Raw genomic sequence first — 13,673 nt, 5'->3', positions numbered from 1 at the left:
TAATTTGCAATGCTCTAACATTTTGAGTTTTAAAAATTTGTACATTAAATGTATTGAAAAGTTATTTTTTTAGTTTTATTTTCAAATACTTAACAAAAAATGAAAAACCAAAAAAAAGGGAGACAATATGTTAAAGGGTGAAAATGATGTATATGGTTTTTATTTCTTTATGCTTTAACATAATTTGTTGTATATGGATTAAAGGATTTAAAATAAACAAGAATAGTAGTATAATTTTACATAAATATAAAAAAATAGAAGATCATAACAAAGTAAATTCATTTTTTTTAAGAAAAATAAAACAAACATACACATACAAAAAATTTTCAGTTAATTTAAAACCAGATGATGAATCAGTAAATAATATAAAAGAGAGAAAAAATATTATAAAAGAAAATATATTTAATTTTTATAAAAAAAATATATATTTATTTTCAAAAATATTATTATATATGAAAAATGGTGCAACTTTTCTAACGGAAAAGTGTACAAGTTCAATAATCCCCCAGCTTTTAATTTCTATATCCTTTTTTTTTTTACATTTTTATTTATTGTCTAAAAATTTTATTATTTTATTACCCTACCAATTAATACCTAATTATTCGAATATTCTTATGGGCTTAGATTTTAATAGTACATTTTTTATATTTTCATCTTTATTTTTTTTAAAAAATTTTATATCAAACTTTCAAAGTTTTAAAACAAGATTAGCATCAAACAAATTTACAATACCTTTGAAAGAAAACAAGAAAAAAAACATTTTGACAATATCCGTTTTATTCCTTACTTCATATATATTATCAGGTTATATATAAAAAATAAAAATATAATACACAATATATAAAAGAGACATTATAATATATTCATTTCCTATGATGAAGGAAGCAACATCTTCTTTTTAGGGGGAATGATATAAAATAAAATTATTTATATTAGTATAGGAAATATATTAACATATTTTTTTTCAGGATATGTCTCGATATATGCTGAGCAGATATTGAATTATTCCAAATCTGTGAATTTTCGCATTTCAGATACTACTATAAAATCTTTGCAAGTAAGCAGCTTTAGGGCGCATTGTGCTCCCATCACTTTGGCCGTTTTTATTCGCTTTCTTTTATTTACTCTATTTTCCGCTTCGTTTTCCTTTGAGCAGATATTAATTGGGCATTTCGTGTGGGTAGGATGTAGTATTAAAATATTCAGCAAGTTTTTATATCCTCATTTCAAAAATAATATAAGTAATTTAAATTTTCGATATAAAGATAGCTGGTGTTTTAAGGTTATATATGGATATGTATGCTCCCATTATATTTTTAATATTATAGATTTATTAAATAACACAATAATAAATTATTTTAATAACGATGATGAAATATATATAGAAAATAGTATAGACGATATTATTAATGAAAAAAAATTTCTTTCTACATTTTTATGTGTAATTAGCCCATGCTTTAGTGCCCCATTTTTTGAAGAATTTATATATAGATTTTTTGTTCTTAAAAGTTTATGTTTATTTATGAATATACATTATGCTGTTACATTTTCATCATTACTTTTTGCTATTCATCATTTGAATATTTTTAATGTAATACCTTTATTTTTTTTATCTTTTTTTTGGTCTTATATATATATTTACACTGACAATATACTTATTACTATGATTATTCATTCTTTTTGGAATATTTATGTTTTTTTATCGTCTTTATATAACTAACATTTCTCTGACTCCACTATGTTTATTTATTTTATTTGCACACAAACAATAAATGCTATTTTTTTATTATTTTTAAATCAAGTTTAATCCTATTATTTTCACCCCCTCATAAGCATATAAATATGTAAACGACGATTTTCCACAAATGTGTATACCAATTTAGACGATTTTTTTTTTTTAAATATTATTATAAATATTTTTCACGATATATATTTGTAGCTGTTTAAAGCGTTAAAATGTGATTGATTTAGGATGGAATATATAAAAAAATATATATATTATATATATTACATTATATCATATATATGAAAACAACTCACCATAAAGTAGTTGGGTGCAGTGTATGGCGCTGATATGATATGACCCCGAAATAAAATATAAAATAAATAAATAAATAAATAAATAAATAAATAAATAAATAAATAAATAAATGTGCTATATAATAACAAAAAATAAATGAGATAATAATAAAAAAACGGAGAATAAAACATTCTAATATATTTTTTTTTATTTTAAGGATATATTTTATGTGACTTTTGTTAGTAATATAAGCATGCTCATATATATATGTATGTATATGCATGCTTGTATGGAAATCGGTTTTTTGCAATTTTACAGATTTTTAGTAGCCTTATTTATTTGCCATAAATGTAAATCAAACATATAATATAGAATAGCAAACTTTTTTGAATCTTTTAAATTAACAAAATGATGAACATGTACAATAATATAACTAAATCGTTAAAAATCAATTGTTGGCCATCTTTTATCCCACTAAAAATATTTCAGAATAATTGTTTTATAACACACAAAAAATATATATCTGTTTTAGCAAATGAATTAAGAAGTGGAAATATTTTTTTTCATAACGATAAATATTGTGAAGTAACCGAACAAAGGCAAATTAAACAAGGTAGATTGGCAACTACAAATATGGTGAGTTAAATTATGACTATTGAATAAAACAAATACAGAAAAAAATATAGTTTCTTAAAAAAATTTGTATTTCACTACATTGATAACAGAATTGGGAAATCATTTCTATAAAGCAGTATAATCATACTTTCGTTTTATATATATATACATGTACACATTCATATATTTTTCTTTAAATACATGTATAGATATATTTTATAGATTTAAGCACCCTAAAAAGTTCCTCAGTGAAATTTGCATGTCAAGCTAAGGTTGATAAAATAGAACCCATTAAAGTAAATGTGCGAATACAATATACTGATAAACAAAAAAATATTGTTGTTTGTTTGGATCAAAATTATGAAGATGTTGAAATTCCAATGAGTATTTTTGGAGTTTCAGAAGAACATTTAGAACCAGGTATGGAAATTAGTGTTTTCAAACATGACGATAAAATTATAAAAGTTAATTTACCCTCATCATTATTAGCAACTTTAAGAAAAAAATGAGTTTGTAATATATTTTGTTTATACTAAACCTTTTTATTATTAATTTATATTTTTATTTTCAACTAGCTTTTTTTTTCGATATCCAGTTTTTTTTTTTTTTTTTAAATAAATAGTTTTATTTTACTATATATATAATTAAATTTTTTTTTAAAGATTTTACTATTTTATAAATAAAAATTTTGAAAAAATATTAGTAAAGAACTTGGGTATAATTACTTTCTTTTTTTTAAGACATAAGAGAAATTAAACGTAAATTAATAAATTAAATATATATTTTATATGTTATTTATCATTTCTGAAATACTATATAATATAATTTTATTTATATACCATTGTGTAAACATATGCATGAGCAATTATATATTATATGTTTGTAGATTTTTCAGTAAATAATATTAACTCTTATTTTGGTGTAATATATAAGGTAATAATATGAAACCAAAAAGGGAATACATAAATTGAAAGAAAATAATATAAGTATTCTCTTATATTTTATATTGCTCACTTTTTGTGATATCTTAAAATATAATTTTTTTTTTTCCGTTGTGCTTTAAAAGTTGGCAAAAAAAAAAAGCCATTGATAATAGGATTGGATATAGGCTGTTCAAATAACCATAATAAATTATGTTAGAGGTATGAGGCTAGTATTGAAGAAAAGTAAAATAGTCCAATTTTTGTGGAAATAAAAACAGCATTAAATATTTAAACGTGTTTTCAATTTAAATGAATATAAATAAATTTATTCCACATTAAATCAAATTAAATAAAATATAAAATTCAGTGGAATATAGAAAATATTTATGATTGTGTGGAAATTAAAAAAAAAAAAAAAAAATTATGCCATGCCACTGGATTAAATATATTACTAATATTATTATTGTAAATTGTAAACGAAATAACAGAGTTAAAATTATTAATGTGATACCATATGCTGATCAAAGTACTATATGCAAAAGAGAATTTTGTATATATTCAGATAACTCTATAAATAATTTTGGAATAAGCCAAATGGTAGCAAAAAAAGATAAAGATATTAAAATTCGAGGAAACAAAGATATAGGTATTGAATCTATAGACATCGAAAATAATACAAATAATAGTTCTAATGGAGAAAAAGATAAAACTGATGAAATAAAATATAAAAGAATATTATTAATAGAAAAATATACTAAATATGACAATTTAAGAAAACAAGGATATACAGATGATTATATTTTAAAAAATTTTTTTTCATCATATTTATCTCATTTTACTCATACTCTTATCGTTAATAATATAATTAATATATTGAGGATAAAATACAAGACTCATGTTTCGATAATTAAAGCCTATAAAAGAAATATAGAAAGTATTTCTATAAATAGTTCTAGTATTTTTTCTCCGGATGCAATATTTAGTGTCGGTAAGTTATGAGCTAGCGAAAATTAAAAAAAAAAATTACTTTAATCCATAATTTTTAGTGAGTTGTAGATACTATATCGTTTTCGACTAATTTTATCATCATGAATATATTCGTTTTACTGTATCTACTTCGGTTTCCACAAAAGTGGCTTGTATATAATTCACTTTGCTCTTCCTTTATCTCTTTCTCCCTATATATATATATATATATATATATATATATATTATATTATATATTATATATTATATTATATATTATATATGTGTGTGTTGAATATATTGCCCTTGAATTATACGCAGGAGGAGATGGGACCTATCTCGAGTCTGCACATATAATTGCAAACAAATATATTGTTGATCAAGATTCAAATAATGAAAATAAACTGATCGAATTAGTTGGTATAAATAGTGATCCTAACTCTTCAGAAGGGAAATTATGTCTAGATTATTGTCGGGAAAATTCAAATGATGATATGAATTATTCTTATACGTCTTTTATAGAATTTGAAAAAACATACAATAATAAAAATACAAAAAAAAACTTCATATTTACAGATGTTTCGAATTTTATTAATGAGCTTAAGGAAAGGGAGCTGAAAATACAAACCACTAATAATAATTGTGAACAAATAAATATGAAAGAAAAAGAAAATAAGCCAAAAATAGAAAAGGTAAATGAGTCAAAAGAAAGCAAACAAATATATAATGATCTGAATGTACTTGATAAAATTATGAAAAATAATTTGATGTTTTATGGCGATTCAACAGAAAAAGACAATTTATCAAAAAAGGAAATAAGTTCAAATGATATTCCAATCCAACATTTTTTGACAAACTGGTGTGAAACTGCCCCAAAATTAAACATTAGAATTGAAGAATATGTAAAAAAAATATTACATTATTTTTTTGAAAAAAACAAATATAAAAAAATATACAGAAAATATATAACTGTATATATTAAAAAATCAGAAGAAGATCAAGTTAAAACTTATAAAAGTATTAATGAAGTATACATACATGAAGCAGTAAAAAATAATATATGTACATATATCAATATTGATAATAAAATAGTTAAAAAATTAAAAAGTACTGCTTTATTAATTACAAGTGGGACAGGATCTACTGCATGGGCATATAATGTACACAAAATTGATAAAAAAAAAATAAAAAATATAATTGAAGAATATTTAAATGTGCATAATGATGTAGTTAAAAAGAATTTCCAAAGTATTAATTATGATGCATTTTCGGAATATATTAATAATTCTATTTGTTTTCATCCTAGTAGTGAATATATGAAATGTATAATAAAAGAACCTGTTGAAAACAACGTATATGATGCAACAGATCATTTGTATAATTGTAAATATATTGATATAAAGACATATACTAATAATACTATTGTTTATATTGATGGAATATATAATATTAAAATTCAACCGAATGATTCAGTTATTTTGCATATAAAAGACAATGATTATATTGTAAGCTATAAATAATATTTTTCTTGTTTTTATTTTTTGTCCTATTTTTTTATCGTTTTTTTTTTTTATACACATACTGAATTGCTCATTAAATGATCATATTTATTTCATTGTATCAACACCTACACATTTCGGTTTTATTTATTTACTAATTAAATAGATATCACTTTTGTCGATTAATTTTCTACAAATGTATAATTTTTTTTAATCGTTAATTTTTTTTTTTTTATTGCATTAACCCTTCAAATGGGTACTTTTTCGTTTTAACTCTTTACCATATTTTTTATAACCTATTTATTGTAATAATTTGTTCGTATTTTGATGTATAAAAAGTTCATTAAAATAGCAATTAAGTTTTATAATAAAAAAATTATAGCACTTTTTTAGTGTTACAATTACTATTGCTAAGAAATATTTTATTTTAATTTGTTCTACCTCATTATTTCATAAAGATAATAATATTATTTTCCTTTAAACTTGGATTTATTTAATTATGAAAACTTTTATAAGTATAATTTTTTATTTTATGCATTCATAATATGCACAGATATAATTATTTATAAGTGCGAAAATGCACACATCATATACTATATATATTCAATTTGTATTTCAAATTATTTGTGTTTTTTTTGTCATTATTCTTAAAAATTGTTAAGTTAAAAGGGTAATTAAAATTTCAGTAATAAATATATAAAGGTACACAACCACTAGCATTTTATAAACACATAACATAAAAGTCCATAATAACTATAAAATAATGTGATGTTATTATTTTTCTTATATTATTAATTTTTTTCCATTTGCCAATTTATGTATGCATAAAAAAATGTAATTTCATGTTTATAGATAGAATAAAAGGTACACATTTAGACTAAATATATATATTGTAATATCATTATGTTGGCACATTTATATATATATATATATATATATATATATAATAAAGATATATTGAAGATATTGTATAATTAATCGAGTTATTTTATAACTTATTAAAAGTAATAATTTCAGCTGATTGGATTAAAAAGTCTAAGTCATCTTCAACTTCTGGACTATCTTCATCATATTCTTCATCGTCTAATCCTAATATTAATGTTCTCTTTTTCTTATCTTCTTCGCTATCTAAATCTATGTTTTCGATTTTTTCTATTAATTCATTTGTATTAACAAAATCATCATATATTATACAAGACATATGCAATTTATATAATCCAAAAGCAACTGGTAATTTCTTAACTTCTTCTCCCCATTTAATATTTTCATCAACAATTTTTTCTTTTACAAGTTTTGGTATTTTTGATATATCGGTATCAATGGATTTGGGCTTGATTTCGATAATTAATATAGATCTATTTTTTTCCTTTTCTTTTTGTTTCTTTTTTTTCAATGCTTCTTCTTTTTCTTGTTTTTTCTTTTCTAAAATACTCTTATCATCATTATTACTGTCCCCAAAAAGATCTATATCGTTATCGTCATCATCATTGGCAGTTTTTTTGGGACAACTTTTTTTACAATTTTTGTTATCCATATATTTATCTAAAACATAATTTGGTAATGAATTAATATGGTTATACCAACGATATAAATGAGGATAAGTATCTTTATTAATTACACATTTTATTTGATTGTATATTTTTATATCATTTCCACTTAACATATAATTTTCAAAGTAAGAGTTTTCAGCAAAAAATGAATTTAATTTTCCATAGTCACTTTCTCCCTTAACTGTTAATAAATTTGCGTTATTACTAGCCATTTTGGGAAAAAAAAAAAAAAAATTAAATTAAAATAAGAGATTAAAAAAGGAATAAAGTCGAAGGAACTTAGTTATTAAGATTTCAAAGTTTTAATATGTAAATTATTTAATCTACAACTAAATATTGCAATAAATATGATGAAAATGTTTTTTATTAATTAATTTGTAAATATAGAAAAGAAATATAAGAAAAAAAAATGCACATATTTTTATAAAGATTTAATATTATTTGTTATACTGCTAACACAATTATTATTTTTTTTTTTACTCGAAGGCACGTATGCATATATTTATATATAAATTATATATATATATATATATTATATATAACCTGTTATCGTTTTACAAAACAATTATTACAGCAGCTTAATTTAAATATCTATTATATGTAATATATTTTGAATATTAAAAAAAAGTGAATATTGCGTTGCGCAAAAATAAATACACGCTTTGAGCTTCCTTAGAAGGTAAGCATATATATAAATATAATGTATGGTTTTCTACGAAAATAATTTTATTACAAATAAATTGCAGTTATATTTTTCCTCATAATTTGAATTTTTTTTATTATAATTTCATATTATTTAAGTCATTCCATTTCATAACTTCATTATTTATAAAAAAATCTTTTTTTTTTTTTGCTGAATATACAAGGGTATAAAGAAGATACAAAGTGGTATATAAAAATGCATATAATGTTATAGGTGTGGTTTAAAGCGATGTGTTTTTTATATGTCAGGTTTTCTCTATATATGTATACAATATTTTGTGCGAAAATATTGAAGGTAATAAAATGGTTATGGAATTAGGAAAATAATAAAAATATAAATTAATGAATAGATATATAATAAGTGTATATAACACCACCTCTTTTGGAAAGCCTAATAAAAATGTAGTTAAAATTTTTATAACATTGGAAAAGTTAAAGATAAAATTTTATTCAATATTGTTTGTATTAATGTATTTAAAAAATTGTATGCATTTTTTATAAGAAGAGATGTGTTTCCATTTTTCGTCAAAAAGAAAGCAATAGGAAAGTTTAATATATATATATATATTTTGCTTTTCTATAAAAAGTATATATATAGCACTACCTTTAATATTCTTTTAAATCTTAATCGTGGCATTTTGTTTGAATGCTAAGCTTATATAAAAAAAACATATCATAAAATTTAAAGACAAAACACATTTGTGTATTTCTATACCAAACCTATAATAGCACTTCATTTGGGTAGTATTAATTTATACATGTATATATGGATTTAACAAAGTGAGGAAACGATGCTTGTTTTGTTTAAATAATTCCATATATATTTATAGGAATATTTCCTTATGTAACATTTCTTTATTTTTATTATTTTTTATATATTTTGTTTGATCACTTTGAAAAAGATATAATTTTCTGAATTATGCTATATTTAAATAGTTATAAAAAAAATGAAAAGAAGAACAGATTTTAAGAGCATATGTGTAGCAGTTATTATAGGAGTATGCAGTGGGTATTACATTTTTAGCCCTATAATTGATAATATGAAGGATAATATAAATAACATAAATAAAAAAACTGAAAAGGAAAATAAATAGATGATCTTTTGCATATTTTGTAAATTCATGCGTAATACATATATATATATATATATATAATTATAATTAATTTCAGTTTTTTATTTATATGTCATTATTTTTAAAATGTAAATATTATTTACCTTCCGTTTTTTTATGCATATACCATGCATGGTACATCATATTATTTGTTTCACAGCCTTTCTTTTCTTTTTCTTTTATTTGTTATGTTTTGGTGAAAGTAAACACATTTGCTGACTTTATGTTCTATGTAACGATTTAGGAAAATGTTTCATATTTACCTTAACGAGTCACCAAAATTTTGGCACCCCCCAATAAATTATATACGAAATTTGACTCGAATAAATGGAGATATAAAAAAAAAAAGCAAATATGTTTTTCATTACAATAAATATAGAAGCATAACACATAGTAACTATAATAAAAATGAAGCAATTGGCCAAGAAAGAATTGATAAAACAAAAAAACAGTGTCCACCGTGTTTTATTTTTCGAAAATATAATTATATTTGTGAAGGAACAAATATAAAAATATGGGAAAAAATCTCTCTCAAAAAAAATATTAATATAAGTTCTATAAAAAATTTATATATATTAGATTCAAAAGGTAGAAAAAGAGCATCAAAAAAGAGTAACAGTCATTATATAGATAATGTAAAATATGAACATAATGGAAATATATTTCAACAACCCTCGACCTTACGAAAAAATAAAAATAGAGCACTAAAGAATATAATAAAAACTAAATTAGAAAAGAAAAAAAAAGAAGAAAGATATAAGTCTATTGATGATATAAAAAATGGTAAAGAGAATAATATAGAAAAAGAATGTAGTAAAGATGGAGTTAAATTTTTAAATGTTTTATATAGACTTATAAAAATATCAAAAAAAAAAAAAAATATTATGAATGAAAATATAGAAAATGGATTAAATAGAAGAATGGTATATTTTATAAAAAATGAAAAAGATATGAGAATAATATTTTTATTATTACACACATTAAATAAACTAGTATGTATAAATAATTTAATAAAACATAATTTGAATGATGATATATATAAAATAACAGACTCAGAATTATTATCAATAGTACTTCGAATATTAGTAAATTCTTTTTATAAAGACAATAAAATGTTATCAAATATTATGAACAAGTTAAAAGAAAATATTGTATTAGGTACATGTACTCCCTTAACTATTAGTAACACTTTTTATTCTTATTCAATATTATATAAAAGAAATATGATTGAATTTGAAAGTATGCCTTTACAAGAAATTATTCAAATTATATCAAATTATTATACATGTTTTTCGAACATAGAATTATGTGATATTTTGGAATGCTTTGGAATTATATTGGCTTCAAAAAAGACTAAAGAAATAATTTATGAACAAATTGATGATAATGTCAGATATGATAAATTAAGAGAAACTATTAAACAAGATAAAATTTTTCATAAAAATTATAGTAAATTATTATTGAATGTAGGAAATTACCTTATAAATAATGATATAAAAAAAAATGTGAATTTTCATAATTTAATAAAATTAATATATTCTTATGCTAAGTGTAAAATATATCATGAAAATTTTTTTCTTTATTTATATCCAACTTTAGTGAAAAATATAAAATACTATAATGAAGATATTATGAGAAAAAAAGTGTTTGAAAGTTACAAAATAAATATGAATTGTAACACAAATTTGGATGGAGATAAAAAAGAAGATAATGTAAACATAGACAAGGACAAAAATAGTAAATTTCCATCATTATATTTTTTAATAAACAATAATGAACAAAATGAAATAATAATGAATATGACAAAAAATGTAACTTATATTTTATATTCGTATAGCAAGTTTAATATGCATATTGATGAATTAAATAATGAGATATTATTATTTTTACAAAATATGTATACTTATATGGATTACACATATTTATCCCAGTGTTTAATTTCTTTGACAAAAATAAATTGTAATATAAATATATTATTGTCAAAAATACATCACAGTCATTTTAATGTCAATTCAAATTATATATATCTTTTTAGAAATTGTACATCCATAGATTTAATGAATTATTTATTAAGCTTTAGCAGAAATTTATATATGAAAAAAGATGTCTATAATATATTAGCAGAACTATTTATTAATAATAATAAAATATATACATTAGGACATACTGATTTAGTTAATATAATTTATGCATATAGCAAAATATATTATATTCATAATAAATTATTTACAATTGTTGATAATATTCTTATTTCGAGACTTGATATAAATCAAAATTATTTATCACCTCAACTTGCAATTAAATATATAAATTCATGTGCAAAAATATCATATAAAAATGATAATATTATATATAAAATTGTAGAAATTGCACACAAAAATAATTTTCAAAATATCCAAATTTTTGATTTATTCAAACTCTTATCAAGTTCAAAAAGATTAAATTTAAATTTCAAAACTTTAGAAAACCATATACAAATGATATCTCCAAATTTTACCCTGGATTCACCAACTTATCAAAACTTTTACTACAAAGCTTCAAAAGATATTCATGTTCGAAAAAAAAAATGGATATGGTAATCTATATGTCACATTAATTATTTTGTAAACAAACTAAACACGTGGTGTTATCACTACGTATATATGCTAAGTATATGCATAAATATGTGATAAGTATATGTATATAAATCGTTGCGTAGCTTTTCGTTTTTGCCTTTTAAAATTTATTCAAAATATATATTTATCCCCATTTTAAGTGATATATTTGTTTTTTTATTCATACTTTTTTTTATACCTCACCAACACGCTTTATTTAGCCATATTGGAATTAAATTTATTTTAAAAATAATAATTAGTATATTTGGAAAGAAAGGGGAATGTATAAGCATGTTATAACACGTATAATATATAGTAGCACTTATTTAATAGTTTTACTTTTATTTTTTAATGAAAATCGTTGTAAAAATTTTCTTATATGTATATAGTTTTTACAGCGTGCCCTATTAAATTGTTTAAAACATAGGTATGCATATATATTTTGTTATATATATATTTTATTATATATATATTTTGTTTATATATATATTGTTTATATATTTTTTTTTTCCTTTTTTTGATTGTATAAATTAAACTGAGTTTCATATTTAAAAAGTTAATTTAAAATTTGTTTAAAAAAAATAGTACCATTCGTTATTTTAAAAAATCACTATAAAATATGCAATATTAGCAATTTATTAAAAAAATATATTCTCATTATAACAATAATTATACTACAACGGTATAAATAAAATAATACAACTTAATTATAACAAAACAATTATTTTTGAAAAATGGCAAAAGGATTGCGATCTAAAGTTAAGAGAAGATTCAGAACGGTCAAAAGAGTTCATGTTCATGGTAGATATAAAAAAAAAAAAAATAATGAATAATATATTTTAGTAAATGCATATAATATAAAATAACATTGAAATATATTTCATGCTATAATAATTTTATTTTATTTTCACTAAATTGAAAGTATATGCATGTACATATTACTAGCTTATATGTTCTATTGTGTAATCTTCTATACACAATTAAAATTTATTTTTTTTCATTTTTTTTTTATTGGGAATACAGAAACGATAGAAAAACAAAACATCACAAAACTTAATAAAAGAATAAAGGACATGTTACAAAATAGTAAGAAATATATATTCAATCACACATATTGCATATAATCAAATATAAAATTAATTGAGATATTTTATATTATTATTTTTTTTTTTTGTCCCTTTTTGTGTAGAAAATGTCTATAAGGACTTCATTAAGCCACCAAACAAGTTTTTACATCCAGGTAAATGTCCACATAATTTAAATAAAAAAAAAAAAATTGCCATAAAAAAATAAGTAAAAGTCGAAATACCGAATAACCTTTTCTGCTCTTTTTTAGACGACGAAAATGCAGTTATACCTCAACACAAAATTGTAAAAAGTGTCGACTTTAGATCGGAAGCATTACCATTATCAGGTTATTTTAATATGAATTTTAATTTTTGATAATTTACAACAAACTGTATAGCTCTAAATACAATATGCATACTATTATATTTTTTTTTACACAATTTAGGATTTGCGATGATTGGAAATAGAAGGAAATATGATTTGGAAGAAAAAATGGAAATAAAAAATCAGTATGGAAATAATTTAGGTTTATATGACAATGCAGAAATTAGTAAATTAATTGAAGATATGCATAAAAGGTCAAAAGAAGTTATGAAAACCCTCCAAACAAACAACACAGAATAA

The 13,673-nt window shown here is 20.9% G+C and overlaps 7 protein-coding genes across 7 annotated transcripts; 6 read left to right on the top strand and 1 right to left on the bottom strand.

Moving 5' to 3' along the window:
* Window positions 1-143: 143 nt before the first annotated feature.
* Window positions 144-1,720, top strand: PBANKA_0814500 (protease, putative; the record flags this gene model as incomplete). The annotated part of the gene is made up of 3 exons (XM_034564307.1): window positions 144-804; window positions 969-1,057; window positions 1,157-1,720. The coding sequence occupies 3 exons, from the start codon at window positions 144-146 to the stop codon at window positions 1,718-1,720; spliced, it is 1,314 nt and encodes a 437-aa protein (XP_034421117.1).
* A 708-nt stretch (window positions 1,721-2,428) lies between these two features.
* PBANKA_0814400 (conserved Plasmodium protein, unknown function) lies at window positions 2,429-3,144 on the top strand (the record flags this gene model as incomplete). The annotated part of the gene is made up of 2 exons (XM_034564306.1): window positions 2,429-2,656; window positions 2,845-3,144. 2 exons carry the CDS (start codon window positions 2,429-2,431, stop codon window positions 3,142-3,144), a joined length of 528 nt encoding a protein of 175 aa, XP_034421116.1.
* Window positions 3,145-3,981: 837 nt separating this feature from the next.
* Window positions 3,982-6,044, top strand: PBANKA_0814300 (conserved protein, unknown function; the record flags this gene model as incomplete). The annotated part of the gene is made up of 2 exons (XM_034564305.1): window positions 3,982-4,546; window positions 4,846-6,044. The coding sequence occupies 2 exons, from the start codon at window positions 3,982-3,984 to the stop codon at window positions 6,042-6,044; spliced, it is 1,764 nt and encodes a 587-aa protein (XP_034421115.1).
* A 967-nt stretch (window positions 6,045-7,011) lies between these two features.
* PBANKA_0814200 (elongation factor 1-beta, putative) lies at window positions 7,012-7,785 on the bottom strand (the record flags this gene model as incomplete). The annotated part of the gene is made up of 1 exon (XM_034564304.1): window positions 7,012-7,785. The coding sequence occupies one exon, from the start codon at window positions 7,783-7,785 to the stop codon at window positions 7,012-7,014; it is 774 nt and encodes a 257-aa protein (XP_034421114.1).
* Window positions 7,786-9,222: 1,437 nt separating this feature from the next.
* On the top strand, window positions 9,223-9,369 carry PBANKA_0814150 (conserved protein, unknown function; the record flags this gene model as incomplete). Its single annotated transcript, XM_034564303.1, has 1 exon — window positions 9,223-9,369. The coding sequence occupies one exon, from the start codon at window positions 9,223-9,225 to the stop codon at window positions 9,367-9,369; it is 147 nt and encodes a 48-aa protein (XP_034421113.1).
* Window positions 9,370-9,635: 266 nt separating this feature from the next.
* Window positions 9,636-11,966, top strand: PBANKA_0814100 (heptatricopeptide repeat-containing protein, putative; the record flags this gene model as incomplete). Its single annotated transcript, XM_034564302.1, has 1 exon — window positions 9,636-11,966. One exon carries the CDS (start codon window positions 9,636-9,638, stop codon window positions 11,964-11,966), a length of 2,331 nt encoding a protein of 776 aa, XP_034421112.1.
* Window positions 11,967-12,715: 749 nt separating this feature from the next.
* On the top strand, window positions 12,716-13,673 carry PBANKA_0814000 (conserved protein, unknown function; the record flags this gene model as incomplete). The annotated part of the gene is made up of 5 exons (XM_034564301.1): window positions 12,716-12,782; window positions 13,005-13,067; window positions 13,171-13,221; window positions 13,318-13,395; window positions 13,495-13,673. 5 exons carry the CDS (start codon window positions 12,716-12,718, stop codon window positions 13,671-13,673), a joined length of 438 nt encoding a protein of 145 aa, XP_034421111.1.

Source organism: Plasmodium berghei (assembly GCF_900002375.2).
Source record: "Plasmodium berghei ANKA genome assembly, chromosome: 8".
Lineage (NCBI taxonomy): Eukaryota > Apicomplexa > Aconoidasida > Haemosporida > Plasmodiidae > Plasmodium > Plasmodium berghei.
The sequence above is the reverse complement of the archived record's forward strand: the minus strand, read 5'-3'. Positions and strand labels throughout refer to the sequence as shown.